Source organism: Mobula birostris, chromosome 2 (assembly GCF_030028105.1).
Source record: "Mobula birostris isolate sMobBir1 chromosome 2, sMobBir1.hap1, whole genome shotgun sequence".
Classification (NCBI taxonomy): domain Eukaryota; kingdom Metazoa; phylum Chordata; class Chondrichthyes; order Myliobatiformes; family Myliobatidae; genus Mobula; species Mobula birostris.
This window is the reverse complement of record NC_092371.1, coordinates 119515895-119532888: the sequence shown is the minus strand read 5'-3', so window position 1 is coordinate 119532888 and position 16994 is coordinate 119515895. Positions and strand designations below refer to the sequence as shown.

Here is a 16994-nt window from a genome sequence, read left to right as displayed (position 1 = left end):
CTCAAAGGTATTGAATAGAGATATCTCTCCTCATCCTATTACTGCTATCTTTGGATTACCTAAAATTTCCAGTAATCTTTCCCCTTCAGCCCGTAGAATGATTGTATTTCTTACTTTAATGGCGAAAAGATGTATCTTACAACATTGGAAAGAGCCTAATGCTCCAACTACCTTTTTTTGGTTCTCCCAGACGATATTATGCTTAAATTTGGAGAAAATTAAAAGAAATCTTTATGATTCCTCATTTAAGTTTGAACAGACCTGGAGATCTTTTATTCAATATTTTCATTTAATGTAATTTTTTTTTCTCTTTTGTTTCATATTTATATTCCCTTCTTGCTTTTTTTAACTGTTTTTAATGGAGGTCGGGTTTGAGGACGTGATTTTAAGTTTTTTAGCTCTACCTGTTTCCAAGTTAGCCCATTGCTTTGCTTTGCTTTTAGTTTAGTTGCATGGTAGGTTTTTTTTGGGTTTTTTTTTTCCTTTTCTCTATTGATATATATATATATAAAATTAGTATACTATTATTTTACCTTATTATTTCATGTTTAAATTGCACTGTTTGTATCAATTTTTTTCGGTATTAATATCTCCTGTAATTTCTAACAGTGTATTAGTGCTTATATGGTTTACCTTTTGTATACTTATTTAATAAAAAGATTTAAAAAGAAAAGACTGTTTATTCATTAACCTTTGATGCTGCCTGACCTGCTGAGTTCCTCCAGCATTTTGCTCTGGATTTTCACCATCTGCAGATTTTCTTGTGTTTACCACTAATCATTTGTACACATTAAAGACTATTATCTCATAGAACACGAGAGAAAATCTGCAGATGCTGGAAATCTGAGCAATACACACAAAGTGCTGGAGGAATTTAGCAGGCCAGGCAGTATCAATGGAAAAAAGTATAGTCGATGTTTCGGCATAGATGCTGCCTGGCCTGCTGAGTTCCTCCAGCATTGTCAGTGTGTTGCTGTTGTCTCATAGATGTTGTTCTGGGGTTACTCTGAGGAACATGCAAGTTCCTCAGTACCTTAAGTTCCTTAAGTAGGTACATTTAAGTCATCAGAGTGCGTGCCTCCTCTTTTGTTGTTTTTAAGTAGTTTTCTTGTTCCTCTGTAACATATTTGGTGAGTTATTTATGTGGAATTTGTTATATCAATGAGCCAAAAACATAGCTTTCGTAATGTTTTGAATCTTCATTAATGAATTTTAGCTCAATATCAGAAAAGAGGTGGATATTTTGTATTAATGCTTAAAAAACTGAAGCACACATTTGTAATTCAGTTATAAAACATTGCTGCATCCTGAAATGAGTTTCTGACTGAATTATGCCAAGTCAGAACAGAGAGTGGGAAGAAGCATGCTTTTAATTGATTTTCTCCTGTTAAAAATCTGACTGTCACATGTTGGAGAACCTAATTAGCATTATAGTGCAAATGAAAGAAAGGAGTTTCTTCATGTGCTGCTTTGATAGATGATCCAAATAGCAAAAGAAGATATGGTTGTTTCCATGAAAATGGTAAAATTGATGTGGATGCATTATGTTAATATATCTCAAGCATGTTCTGGGGTTTGTAGGTTATTTAGACTTCATTTGATGTTTTAGTTCTGAATCCCATCAGTTCTGACTCTCAACCTTTCATCAGTCCTTTAATTTTCTCTGCAGACATGATAAAAACATTTCACTGATGAAACCATTTTTGAAATGCTCAGTAGCATTGATTTTTTTTTTGGAATGCTACTGTAAGCCAGCAAGTCCTGCTTTTGATTTGAGATCGGTGCCGAGTGGGATTATGTTGGTCTCTGCAGGGGTGAAAATCACCTCACGTTCTCTTATATTCACTTCTCTTATTACCTTACAACAGCAAAGAAGACCATTTGGCCCATCGAGTCCATTCTGGCTGGCTCCCATCAGAATCCCTTTAACTCCATTCCCCAACTTAGTTGTTGGCATGCATGCTGATGAATTCTCCAAGCCATTCCCCTCCCTGCCTGCCTTCCACTTGCCTACACTATGGATATTTGATAGGAACCGTTTAACACGCTAACCAACAGGTTCTTGGAATGTGGGAAGAAACTGAAGAACCAGAGGGAAAACCACCCAATCATGAGAAGAGCACGTAAACTCCACAGAGACTGCATCACAGGGTGTGATCCAGCCTGCTCCGTGGGAGCTGTGAAGCAGCAGGACTACTTACTTTGCCTCTGTACCTCCGTTCCATTTGATCACATCTGATGTTGAGGTCAATCTATTTTCCTGCCTTTTCAATCTTGAAATATTGGAAGAAACTATTGGTCTAGGAAGATGTCAGTGTTGCTTTACTTCCATGTGTGGCTGGTGGTATATGTTTATTTTTGGTGTGAATAGTTGAAAGTAAATTAAAGGCACCTCTGTGAAAGTGGTGTAATGTTAATCACAACCATAGTACTGAAAGGTAATCCTCCCACCTGGAGCAAATATTAAGGATCTGATTCTGGAGTCAAATCAGCAACACATAAATTAAATCTAACCACATTTATTTGATGAGCTGTTGGTTATTTGAGGCTAATTCATGCCTGAACACAGCTTGAACATTACCTTTGATGACTTTGGGCGTGGTGATGGATAAGTAGGCTTGAGTGCTCCCAAATTTTTCTCAAGTTTCTTTGCCCAAGCACATGTATCAAGGTTGGGGGAAAGACACATTGGCTCCACTGTCGAACCTTGTGGTGTCTGAAAAATTGTGCACAAGCTTGACAAGTAATTTAGAGAGGTGGTACAAAGCTTATGGTATTATTAAGAGCCTCGAGAGAGAGAGGAGAGAAAATTGAAAGAAAGGGGATAACATGATACACTGCTTCAGACAGAAAATGTGTATTGTATAAATCAAGGCGAAAAATTAATAATAGTTTAATAAATTAAGTCTACAAGGCATGGACTGGACCTACTTTAATAATAAAATTTGACATGCAAATACATTTTGTCATTCATTCAGGTTATGTCCATTTTTCTGAATTCCATTTTCCTGCAAAAAAACAGACACGCACGCGCATGCACGCGCACGCACACGCACACACACGCACACGCACGCACACGCGCACACACAGGCGCGCACACACACACACACCTGGAGTAACTCAGCAAATCAGGCAGCTTCTATGGAGAAGAATAAATAGTTGATATTTCTGGCCAAGTTCTGATGGGGGGTCTTAGACCTAAACGTTAACTGTTTTATTCACTTCCATAGATTCTGCCTGACTTGCTGAGTTCCTCCAGCATCTTATGTGTGTTGCATCTGCAGTATTTCTTTTGTTTCTGTTTTCCTGCCTTGGTTAAATAGTCTTGTATTGATATTTAACCATGTTTGTAAAGTAATTTGTGATGAAGGTTTTTGGGTGAAATTTTCAATGGAATGTAAAGCAGTAACCTCAATAACAACACCAGGTAATGCCTTACATGATATTTAAGTGTTTATTTCTGCCTTCACAGGGAAAAGAATTCTCAGGCCACAAAAGTATTTATTACCAGTGATCTCTGCGGTCAGAAATTCTTGTGTTACTTGGTGGAGTCTCGCCATCAGCTACGGTGAGTTTATTCACTGATATACTGGTCAAAATGACAAGACCTTGGTATTCTGGTTAATCTCCTGGATGATTAAAGAAGTAATTTATATGAAAGAACAACCTTGAAGTAAAGTACTGAAAATCTCAAATCAAGCAGGATATGCTTGTAATATTCGACAGTTCAGGGAGCCATCTGTGAGGAGAGGAGCAGAATTGCTTTTCCAGGTTGATGACCTCTCATTAGTTGTGATGAAAGGTCATTGAACTGAAATATTACTTTTTCTGTCTCTCCACAGAACTGAATCAGAATCAGGTTTCGTATCACTGGCATACCCATGTCATGAAATTTGTTGTTATGCGGTAGCAGTGCAATGCAATACATAATAAAAACTGTAAATTACAGCAAGAATTATATATTAAAGAAGTTAAATTCACTAAATACTGCAAAAAGAGGTTTTAAAAAAGGGTAGGAGGTAGGATTCATGGGTTCAATGTCCATTCAGAAATATTATGGCAGAGAGGAAGAAGCTTTTCCTGAATTGTTGAATGTGTGCCTTCAGGCTCCTGTACCTCCTCCCTGATGGTACCAATGAGAGGAAGGCATGTCTTGGGTGGTGGGGGTCCTTAATGATGAATGCCGTCTTTTTGAGGCATCGCTTCTTGAAGATGTCCTGGATGCTTGGGAGCCCAGTGCCCATGATGGAGCTGACTGAGTTTACAATTTTCTGTAGCTTATTTCAATCCAGTGCAACCCTCCCGTATCAGACAGCAATGCAACCAGTTAGAATGCCCTCCGCGGTACATCTGTAGAAATTTGCGAGTGTCTTTGGTGGCATACCAGATCTCCTCAAACTCCTGATGAAATACAGCCACAGTCCTGCCACCTTGTAACTGCATCAACATGTTGGGCCCAGGATAGATCCTCAGAGATGTTGACACCCAGGAACTTGAAGTTGTTTCCACTTCTGATCCCTCGATGAGGGGATGTGTGTTCCCTCATCTTACCCTTTCTGAAGTCCACAGTCAATTCTTTGGACTTGCTGATATTGAGTGCAAGGTCGTGCTGCAACACCACTCAACCGGCTGATCTACCTCATTCCTGTCTGCCTTCTGAAATTCTGCCCACAATAATTGTGTCATCAGCAAATTTATACCTGACACTTGTGCCGTGCCTAGCCACACAGTCATGGGTGTAGAGAGATTAGAGCAGTGGGCTAAATAAAATACTGTTAGGTTTGCTGAATATTCACATTTTTTTATAAAGCCATAATTGAGCAGTTAGCATATGTTTTGTATAATTTAATTTTGGGATTTGGATAAATGACGATGTTCACTGTACTTCAGTTACTGCATGATTATGACTTAATTTATATCTTTATCGAATCTTAAAATGAATATTATTGGTGTATTTATTCAACAACCATGTAAGTGCATAATATCCAGTGGGTGACTTTCTCTTCAGTGACTGTTACGACTGATGTGCAGAATTGTTGAGTGAAACAACCAAAAAGTATCAATGGAAGAAGCTTGTTGAAGGGGATCTACTTGCGCATCCATGATTCTTCCTTGGGTCACACATTCTAACTGAAAATTTGATGTAATTTAAATATCGTATGGTTTCAATTTTTATGTTTGCTGTATTGCTTTCCCACTTAAAACACTGGGCCAGGCCCCTGATTGCTTGTTCACTATTTGGAAACGTTGGTTGCCTGGCAACCTTTAGACTGATGCATCTGCTTAAATCCTCAATAGGTGTGTGAAATTTGAAGAGAGCAATGATATGACTCAGTTGATTTTTGGAACTGTGACTGTCATACAAGCAAAGGACGCTGCCCCTCTGGAGGTGAGCTGCAAATTAAACCTTGCTGCATTCCATACAGAATGTGCAACGTATACAACATTATTACAGATGTGATGGGTAATCATAGTTCCATTGACAACATTTTCTCCAGATGTTCCTTTGAAAGGGATTAGTGTTACAATCCCCACCATTTACAGGAATTTTGTTTATGACTGAGTCATCCATCCAGAATAGTTGGAATCTCTCTCCAACTATTTTGTATCTTTTCCCTGTGCACTGTAGTATGGAGTATGCATAAGAATTGAAATGTAACCATTTTGGAATGATATTTATCTGACGATGGATGTTCCTATCCTTGAGAGGATCCGGAGGAGGTTCATCAAGATGATCCGAGGAATGAAAGATTTAACATAAGAGGAGCATTTGATGTTTCTGGGCCTATACTCGATGAAGTTCAGAAGGATAAGAGGGGAGCTCGTTTAAGCATACCAGATACCGATAAGGCCTAACAGTGTAGATGTGGGGAGGATGCTTTCATTAATAAGGGAATCTAGGATCTGAGGGCAGAGCCTCAAAATAAAGGGGTGTACGCTTAGAACTGAGATGTGGAGGAGTTTCTTCTTCCAGAGGGTGAGGGTGGGGAGAAAAGATCAGCCATGATTGAATGGCAGAGCAGACTCGATGAGCTGAATGGCCCAATACTGCTCTTACATATAACATCATAGAACAGGACAGAATTAGACAGGCCATTTGCCCATAATCTTGATGCCACTTTATACTAAATGTCCTCTTCCTATGCATCATCCATATCCCTCCATTGCCTATATGTTCATGTATCTGTTAATAAGAGGTTTTTTTTAACTTGTAACTTATTCCAGGCACCTACCACACTCCGTGAATGAAATTATGCCCCTCATGGTGCCCTTAAACTCTCTCCCCACCCCCCCACCCTGAAAAGCATGTTCTCTGGTTTTTGACATTTCTACCATGGGGAATAGATTCTGACTATTTACCCTATCTATGCTCTCATAATTTTAAAAACCTCCATCAGGTCTTCCCTCAGCTTCCAAAGCTCTGAAGAGAACAACCCAAGTTTGCCCAATTTTTCCTTATAGCTTGTGGTCTTTCCTTATAGCTTGTAGTCTTTCCTTATAATCCAGGCAGCATCCTGGTAAACCTGCATTCTTTCCACAGACTCTATACCTTTCCTATATGGGGCAACTAGGACTGCGCACAATACTCCCAAGTGTGACCTGCAACAGGACTTCCTACTATCTATTGATCTAATAGTCTTATTGCATAGAGAAAAGCCATAAGAGGATTCAATTTTCAGAGCAATCACATGAATCCCTCTCCTCCACTGATTTCCTTTTCACTCATTTTCTGTCACATGCCCTTCAGTATCGTGTACACCACCTACACGAGGGGTATGGATAGAAGTTCGAGCACCAAGGGGGGACACACACAAAAGACCATGTAAACTTCATGCATTGATTAATGAGTACTGAGGGAGTTGAGCTCCTGTTGCAATTCCTCACTGCACTTATCCTGATGCACGTTTCACAAGTTGAAACTCTGCTATTAACTAGGCTAGAGGAGTTTTCTTTCTTTAATCTTGTATGGTTTTAAAACTGCACAGTCTTTTATTAATCTAAGTATCAAGTGCCATAGAGGCACATTAGAAAGTGAAAGCTGTCTTATGAACAACAAAGAATATCATCTCATATTCTACTTGGATGACCTACAACCCAATAGAATGAACACTACACATTTAAATTCTGGGTAACTCAACCTCGTGTGGTCCTTTCTCACTCCCTCTTGTCCACCCAAGTCCTCTCTTCCTTTGTTTACCTTTTTCGTTGCCCCCCACCCCCCATTTCCTAGATTCATTATCTTCCTCCATTGGGTTCCCAACTGCCTGTTATCCTCCCTTATCAGTTCCACTTCCAACTTCCATCTCTAAAGTGCCCCCTTTCCTTCTCCCACTTGACTCTGTCTGCCTAATTCTTCATTTTGATTCCACCTATCACTTACCAGCCTCTGTCTGTACATTGCCATCTACCTCTTTCCACTGATCCGATCTGCCCATCAACCTCCCCCCTCCCTCTCCCCCATTTGGTTCTAACAATCATCTGTTTCATTCCCCCCTCCATTCTCTTTTTCTGGCTATCATCCCTCTGTACACTCAGTCATGATGCAGAGTCTTGACCTGACAGATCAACCACTGCTCCACCTCCACGTGTGCCACTGACCCGCTAAATTCTTCCAGCAGACTGTTGTTTGCTTCATTATTTGCTGCTTGTGGTTTGGACTGTCATGCTTATTGAACAAAGCGATTTAAAAAATAAATAATTATTAATGCTGCACATGATTTGTGGATGGTGATGAAACCTCCATGAAAAAAATAACCTTGTCATTGTCAAACAAAAATCCCTGGACCATGGTAGGTGAAGAAGAAGAATCTCACCTACGATACTACAGACCCCCACCCAATCTAACACCACCTCTGGCAGAGAATCAGACACCTTACCAATCAGACAATTGGTGGAGAAGAGTTTGCCAAAAAAAGAGATGATTCCGTAATAAAGAAAATGGATTTATATATTGAGAATCATCATTACCTGAAATGAAATAAGTAACAAAGCTTGTGACCACAGTAAATATTAAATGTAATTAGAAAGTGGTTATAGGCAAGATGAATTGTTTTGTTGACGTTGTTGAAATGACTTGATTTATTGTGGAATCTGAGAGCACTTATACAGCAGCCTATTTTTTTTTTTTACGCTGACCGTCTCAGATTTTCTGTCTGTTTGTCCATTGACAGAGTAGCTAATATAGTCAGCATCTAAAAAGCAGTGAAATAAAACTGCAGACACTGGAAGTCTGTGATCACAAACAGTGAATGCAGTGCTGGTCCCTGCGGCATACCTCCAGTCCCAGGTCACCATTGTGAACAGCTCACCATTACCATCCTCTGACATTGTTCACGAAGTCAATTTTGTGTGCAATTAGCGAGCTGACCCTGAAACCCATGTAACCTAACCTTCCATCCTTTGCAGGACCTTGGCAAAAGATTTATTACGGTCCCTATAGACAGTGTCTGCCATTCTGCCCTCACTATATCTCTTGGCAACCTCTACAAAAAATGCAGTAAATTTGTGAGCATCATTTAGCATGTACAAAGCAATGCTGACTATAACTTGTCCGTCTTTGCCTTCCTGTCGATAATAAGTGTTAAGGTGGTACCTGAAGCTGTTTGTTCCCAATCTCAAGTTTATGTTTATGTGGAGAAGTGTAATGCCATTCTTGACTTGTTTGGATACTTGTAGCCATGAATATTTTTACAAATATAGATTGGCTTAAACAAACTGCAAGTATTAATGTTGCTTTCATTTTGTGTTATAAACAGAGTATTGAGACGATGGTAGTCCTGGAAAGCAGTGGCAATCTGGTGCTGTACACTGGTGTTATTCGGGTATGTTTTTGCAATGGTTTTACATGGTAATGCATGCTCGTGGCGTTTTCTGAAGTATTTATGGCAATTTAGATTGGTGTTTGAATTTGGATGCAATCTTTTGTGATATTTTGTGTCAAATCTGTGCAAGAAATAAATATTTGCCTTGTTAGTAGTAGGGAGAGTAAATCCTGAGATACTAAGCAGGATTAGAGCTTTTAAAACATCTGCAGTGACCTCAGTATGTTCCATGGCACAGGAGCATAGTGGTTAATGCAGCGCTTTACAGTACTGGCAATCTGGGTTCAATTCCCACCACTGCCTGTAAGGAGTTTGTACGTTCTCCCCATGACTGCGTTTCCTCTGGGAGCTCCAGTTGCCTTCCACAGTTCAAGAGACATACTGGTTGGTAGGTTAATTAGTCATTGTAAATTGTCCCGTGATGAGGCTAGGGTTAAATTGTAGGATTGCTGGGCAGCGTGGCTCGAAGGGCTGGAAGGGACTCTTCCATGTTGTATCTCAATCGATCCATCGATAAGTAAATAAATAGCACTCGCTTTTTCAACTGATCAGGTACTTTGGTGCTGCAGTTGCATTTTTTAAATTTTGTCATGGGTTGTGGGTAACACAGTCAAGCCCAGTATTTATTGTCCATCATTTTCTGCTTCTGTACTGATTGACATTTTACAAGATAGTTAAATATCAATCACATGGCTGTGTCCCTATTCAGAATTTGGATAGATATATCTTTCCTTAAAAGATGCTAGCGAACTAGATGGACTTTTTTTAGGGCAGTTCAGTACTTTTGTAGCCACTATTAAAATAGTAGCTTTTCATTTCAAGCACTTAACTTTGCTGAAATTAAATTCCAAGCCTGCTGTGGTGGGATTTGAACTTTTGTCTCTGGATTATTAGTCCAGGTTTTTGCCAATTAGTCTTGATACGTGTAAAAGTCAAAGTGGATTTTATTGTCATGCACATTTGCAATGAAAAACTTGCTTGCAGCAGCATCACAGTCATATAGCATTGGAGACACAACATCCTAAGTTCAAAGTAAATTTATTATCAAAGTACATGTATGTCACCATATACAACCCTGAGATTCATTTTCTTGTGGGTATACTCAATACATCCTTAATAGATTAATAATCATCATAGAATCACTGAAAGAATTGACTCTTGCATCAAAAACATAAATTAAATATAAGTTGTATACTGAACTTCCTATCCGATAGTGGATGATGACATGGTCTATGATAGCACCTACATACCAAACCAAACATACTAATACCTACATACCAAACCTACCTACTTAATTTATGTTTTTCATGTAAGTCGTATACTGAACTTCCTATCCGATAGTGGACGATGACATGGTCTATGATAGCACCTCATGTAGTATCTACATGAGGCGCTATTGTACGCCATGTCATCGTCCACTATCGGACAGGAAGTTCACAAGCTTGAAGTCCAACACCACCAAGTTCAAGAACAGCTACTTCCCTTTAACCATTTCTCGAACCAACCTGCACAAGCCTAATCCCCATCTTAGTTTAGCAACACTATGGCCACTTTGCTCTGCAATGGACTTTTTTTGTTCTAATTGTATTCTTTCTTGTAGAAACAGTGTACAACTTATATTTAAGGAAGGCTTGAATTTTGAACTTTAATTCATTAATTGTTGGCACTGCAGAGCAAATGAACCTCTGAAGGGGTTTTCACATTTATTTCCTCTGATATCAAGCTGTGAATCTGTTGGCCGGATTGGATCTCCACAATGATGCAGCATTTTAGCAGTGGTACAGATTCAGTTCTGTGCTTTCCCCTTATTGAAAGGAGTCTGAACGGCAGAGAGTGTAGCTAGGCCAGTAACTCACCATTGATAGCCCCACAAACAACTGGCTCCTCCTGTACCCTCAGTTAGAGTGGAGGCAACAAACTTGGTGGGAAACTGAAAAGCTGATACAGATAAAGTGGGATCACCAGAGGCAAAATCAGTGACAACAGAAAGTTGAAAACAATTAGGCTGATGGATAGCTAACATAATACTCATAATAAGGCAGATGGAATATGCCCAGGGGCACTTGAGTTAGAATCAGATTTACTATCACCGGCATGTGTCGTGAAATATATTAACTTTGTTACCCCAGTACAATGAAATGCATGATAAATAAATATAAAGAAAAAAAAGTTACTTTATATATATGTCTATTAAAGAGTTAAGTTAAAATAACAAAAAAAAACAAAAATAAAAATGTAGTGAGATAGTGTTAATTGGTACAATGTCCATTTAGAAATCGAATGGCAGAGGGGAAGAAGTTGTTCCTGAATTGCTGAGTGTGGGCCTTCAGGCTTCTGTACCTCCTTTCCTATGGTAACAGGGTAAAGAGGGCATGTCCTGGATGGTGGGGATCCTTAATGATGGACGCTGCCTTCCTAAAGCACTGCTCCTTGAAGATATCTTGGATAGTCTGGAGGCTGGTACCTATGATAGAGCCGACTAATTTTATAAGTTTCTCCAACTTATTTTGATCTTGTACAGTTGCCCCTCACCCCACACCCCACCCCCATACCAGACAGTGATGCAGCCAGTCAGAATGCTCTCCGTGGTACATTTGTAGAAGTATTCAAGCATTTTAGTAGTCAAACCAAATCTCCTCAAACTCCTAATATAATGTATCCACCATCTTCTCTTCTTGATAGCTGCATCAATATCTTGTATCCAGGCTAGGTCCTCAGAGATCTTGACACCCAGGAACTTAAAATTGCTCACGCTCTCCACTTCTGATCCCTCTATGAGGATTGGTTTGTGTTCCCTCATCTTACCCTTCCTGAAATCCACAATCAGCCCTTTGGTCTTGTTGACGTTGAATGCACAAGCTTAATATTGATGAAGAAAGGTCATGGAAAAACTGGGGAAGCATTTAGCGACCAACTTCACTGAACCCTTGGAAGAAGTAAGAGATCAGGTAAAGCTGCTATAAGCAACTGACATTACTGCAGAATTCTGTAAAGCCTTCGCTGTAGTACTACAAAATAGATCAGTGTCAGAATAGCAGCCCGTCTCCATGGTAAAAGTCAGAGGCAGCTGCTTGGAATGGCAGAATGCAAGAAGTGAAGTTCTACAGAAATCACTGCTGGGGCCACTATTGTTCACAGCTTAAAGTAACAGACAAGCTTTTAGTATGGTAAACGCCTTTGCTAAATTTGTGGTTGACACTAAGTAAGAGAGTTTTAGGAATGTCGGAGCAAAAACTAATCCAAAATCAAAACAATTGTCGCTAGCCTGCAACTGCCACGAGGTTGTTACACTTGTGTGACGCACTCTCATTTCCAATTGTTCCTCGAGTTGAATTCCTTATTTCAATCCTTTATTAGCAATTAGTAAGCATACAATTAAGCATTATTGAATGATATTAAGTGGTCAGCAAAGATACGACCTCCGCTGGTCCCAAGCTACAAGCTGCCGCATAATAAGCTCGAATATGTAACTTATTCCTTTTGCCTTTACCGCACCCCTGCTAATGTGACTAGTTACCATAACAAATATAATAAACAAGCAACACAGAATACAAAGCAAATTGAGAATAGATACATGGCTCCTTCAGGGAAGGAGTAGGTAAGGTTGGATTTGATCTCATTAGTACTGAGGACATGTGCCTCTGTAAGTAAGGTTTTATTTGTATGCAGGTTTCCCCCGTCATCCGAAGGTAGAGCATTCCTATGAAATGGTTCGTAAGCCGGAATGTCGTAAAGCGAAGAAGCAATTACCATTAATTTATATGGGAAAAATTTGTGAGCAATCGCAGAGCCAAAAATAACCTACCAAATCATGCCAAATAACACATAAAACCTAAACTAACAGTAACATATAGTAAAAGCAGGAATGATATGATGAATACATAGCCTATATAAAGTAGAAATACTTTTCCACAATCATTGCCGCACTGTTCTCCGTAGCGAAAATCTCATGCAAGCTCTTTCGGCAGAAACACGGCGCAAGCGCTCTCCAGTAACCTTTAAGCTATGAAGCAGCCAAATCATACCAAATAACACCTAAAAATACACAGCCTATATAACGTAGAAATAATGTATGTACAATGGCGTATCACTTACCGGAATTGGGACAGCACCGAGCACACTGATGATGGTGTGTTAGGCTGAGTTGGCGGAGGTTAGGGTGGTGCAGTGGTCCCCACCTTGCGGGCAGCGAACCGATATCGATCCGCGAAGAATGCAGCGGTCCAGCGGTGGCCAGGACGCACCCAGCACGTCTTTAAGAAAAAAGCCGAAATAAACAAGCTAATTAATTAGGTGCCGCCCAGCACGTAAACGTCGGCCCAGATTAGAGGCGAAGCAATCGGCAATCGCCTTTGATCTGGGCCGACATTTACGTGCTGGGCGGCACCTAATTAATTAGCTTGTTTATTTCGGCTTTTTTTCTTAAAGATGTGCTGGGTGCCTCCTTGCTACTGCTGCATTCTTCGCGGATCGGTATCTGTCCGCAGCCCGGGGGTTGAGGTGGTGGGACACTGAGGTGTCCTCTCATTGTCAATCAGGGTAGGCAAGTCATCTTCTCCTATGACTGCCTGCCTTGATGTCGAAGGTCGCGGTTCGTTGTCTGCTGTGGCGGGTGTGGAAGGCTTGCTTGACTGTTTAGCCTCGCGCATTTTTAGATCATATTCTTTGTAAGGACTCAAACCATCCTGCAAATATGCCATAAACCGACATACCCTTTCAAAATTAAAGTCGTACTTTATCATTGCAGCGAAAATCTCATGCAGTTGCTTCACGTTCAGTTCCCGGACGACTTCACTTTCGGTCCATTCGCTACTGCATTCGGTTTCGATTGTTATCCTTTCCTCTTCAAATTGCATCAGCTCTTCATCTATCAGTTCTTGGTCATGAGATGCCAAAACCTCTTCAACATCATCTTCGTCAACTTCCACAAGCCAAACTCACTTTGTCCTTACTTCGTTCACCATGATCGAAACGCATAATTATGTCTAGTTTTACGCTAAGTGTAACACCCTTACGAGCACTTCCAGGCTTTTCCGATACCTTAGATCTCATCTTGCTAATGGCTGCTCACAGGCACGTGTTTAAGCAATGCCGGCGAGAATGCCGTTCTGAATCCGGGGGAGAGCAGCTGCTCAGGGCGCGCGCTGCTTTTTTCGCGCGCTACCTTTTTTCGTGACAGTGAAGACACCTCCTGTTAGCGAAAACAGGTAACTAATGTAGGTCTTTCGTAACAGTGAGTTTTCGTAAAGCGAACGTTCGAAAAGCGCGGGACACCTGTATATGTACTTGTGCATATGACAATAAACTTGACTATTATTTCCCATAACGGACAAATGAATTAGATTTAAGAGTCAGTGAAACTTGTTTGGAGTAGTTTTCCCTTCTTAAATATTTCAGGGCTTGGGCTCTTTCTGTAAGGCAATGTTAATGTGCCCCCTGTAATTAATTCACTTTATTGCAGACATTTTGTCTTCCTCACCATGTTTCATGCTGTTTGAATTTTCAGTTTATGGAACACCTGTTTGTAAATTATTGTGATTGTTTTAGGTGTGCGTTTCTATTTCTTTTTAAAGGTAGGAAAAGTGTTTATTGCCGGACTTCCAGCTCCTTCATTATCAGTGTCCAACCCAATGCCACGACCTAGCACTCCGCTGGGCAGTGTTAGTACTCCAGCTAGACCTTCAAGCAGGCATCCTGGTGCACTGGATGAGGTAGGAAGCAATACCATTTTATTCACTAAACATAGGTTAGCGGAGCTGTTCCTTGATGTATCATGCAGGAGGAATTCTATGGTAATACTTTCTTGGTTAGGGAGCAGTTTGCACTGTCACAGTAGCATTGTGTTGGTGCCGTTCTGTTTCATTGTTTGCAAGATCACATTCACATATTCCAAATTTGTAGCAATGGCTTTTTACTGTTTATACCACTTTTTTCAATTTCCTCACTAGGTCAGATTTCTTTCCACTTCTTTTTATTGGCTCCAGTGCCTCACCTAAATAATGGTGTTTTCAGAGTCCACCTTCAGGGTGAAGGAACAACAACTCATTCTAGGTAGCCTCCAACCTGATGACATAAATATCGGTTTCTTCCGGTTTAAAAAAAAAAAATTCCCTCCTGCCTTCCCTCTTCTTCTATTCCCCACTTTGACTTCTTAACTCTTCTCACCTGCTTATCACCTCCCCCGGGTCCCCCCTTCATTTCCTTTCTCCTATGGTCCACTCTCCTCTACTATCAGATTCCTTCCTCTTCAGCCCTTTATCTTTCCTACCTTCCTCACTTTACCTGTCACCTTCTAGCTAACCTGCCTCCCCCCCCACCTTTTTATTCTGTCGTTTTTGCCCTCCTTTCCGATCCTGAAGAAGGGTCTGAGCCCGAAACGTCGACTGTTTATTCATTTCCATAGATGCTGCCTCACCTAATGTTCCTCCAGCATTTGGTGTGTGTTGCTCTGGATTCCCAGCATCTGTAGAATTTCTTGCATTTTCTATTTCATGAATTTTAATGAGATGGTATTTTTATAATACCGTATGCAGCCATCACTCCCAGCATAAACTGTGAACTGGAACCAAATTTGCTTCGGAATGCTAGAGGATTGGGAAACTATACAATAATCTCCAGTGTAATACTGACCTTTTTTATATTGATGGTACTTTGATTTTAAAATCTGCATAATATTGGCTTTTGTCACCTTAATAATTTAAAAAGCAAGGTTGATATTTCAATAGTTGCATTTTACTGTTGTCATATTTTAGAATAGGACTGTTTCTGGCTGGAATGTAATTATTCAGAACACTTGAAGCAAAATACTTTGAGGTGTGTTGGGTATTTTACAATCTCATGTTTAAGACAAGCAGAATTATGTGAGGAAATAATTGTTATCTGGCATAATCTAGAACAGGCTGGAAATATTTAGTGGATCAGGGAACAGATTTTGGAGAAAGAGGTAATGTTTCAGTTTGGTGACCAGATGTTGTGATGATGTCATCGAGTTGTGATGTTAACTCTGTTACCCTCTCCACAGGTATTGCCTAAGCTGCCGAGTTTTATCAGCATATTGGGGTATTTTTATTTCAGATTTCCTGTATTTTGATTTTGAGTTATTATCAATTGGTGTCTGGTATTTTATTTTAAGGCTGTGTGGCCTTCTCCAGTCCCAGAGCTGAGTGATTCCACTAAGGTCCAGGACTCGACCTACATGGACGATTGCACTTTTCATCAGGTGGGAACATACATTCACTCTCTTCGGGATCCTGTCCAGAACAGAGTTACCCTGGTAAGTTCGTGCTGTGAGCTTGCTTGTTGGAAGCACTATCATCTGGAGTTTCTGGGGTGTCTGCAATGTTTGCGAGGCATGGCTCTGCTTAGTATTTTCTAATAAAAGCAGTGTTATTGCACAGCTACAGTATCAGGTACACTGGATAAGAATTGGTTCCCATTGGCACAAGGCATTGGTTGTTGGAGCCCTTATTCACTCATAACAGTGCGGTTTTACATTGGAGCAGTCTGCCTTGAAGGACTGAGCAGGTGAAAATTGCATTTTGAATAAACAAGACCTATTTTTCCTTTAGAGAATGTTGAAAGGAAGACTTGCAATTATAAAATGCTTTTCATTTCCACTGAAGCAATTTACAGCCAAATACAATACTATTTTTGAGGTGTTGAAACCCAGCATGCAGACATTGTTGTTATGTGATGAGCTATACAAGTGAAGGGATAAGTAATTTTAGTGAAATGGGAGTAATTTCCCAGCTGTTCGTCAAAACATTGCATTGAGATCTCTTAAGTGGCGAAGCGACCCACAAAATTGAATTGAACTGACTTTATTACTTACATCCTTCACATACATGATGAATAAAAATCTTTACGTTATGTCTCAGTTTAAATGTGCAATTTATAGTAGTTTGTAATAAATAGTATGTAGGACAGGACAGTCAGTATAACATAGAAATACAATTGTATCAGCATGAATTAATCAGTCTGATGGCCTGCTGGAAGAAGCTGTCATGGAGCCTGCTGGTCCTGGCTTTTATGCTGCAGTACTGGTTCCTGGATGGTAGCAACTGGGACAGTTTGTGGTTGGGGTGACTTGGGTTTCCAATGATCCTTCGGGCCCTTTTTACACACCTGTCTTTGTAAATGTCCTGAATAGTGGGAAGTTCACATCTACAGATG

At 40.2% G+C, this 16994-nt stretch overlaps 1 protein-coding gene across 4 annotated transcripts in view; it reads left to right on the top strand.

Annotated features, from left to right (window-relative positions):
* Nucleotides 1–16994, top strand: part of anapc1 (anaphase promoting complex subunit 1) — a 232455-nt gene that overhangs the window by 48866 nt on the left and 166595 nt on the right. For all 4 annotated transcript variants that reach the window (XM_072246952.1, XM_072246951.1, XM_072246958.1 and 1 more), the window contains 5 exons: nt 3473–3568; nt 5299–5389; nt 8757–8822; nt 14396–14533; nt 15955–16095. In XM_072246952.1, the coding sequence (XP_072103053.1) occupies nt 3473–3568; nt 5299–5389; nt 8757–8822; nt 14396–14533; nt 15955–16095 (532 nt within the window). The remainder of the gene's footprint in view (nt 1–3472; nt 3569–5298; nt 5390–8756; nt 8823–14395; nt 14534–15954; nt 16096–16994) is intronic.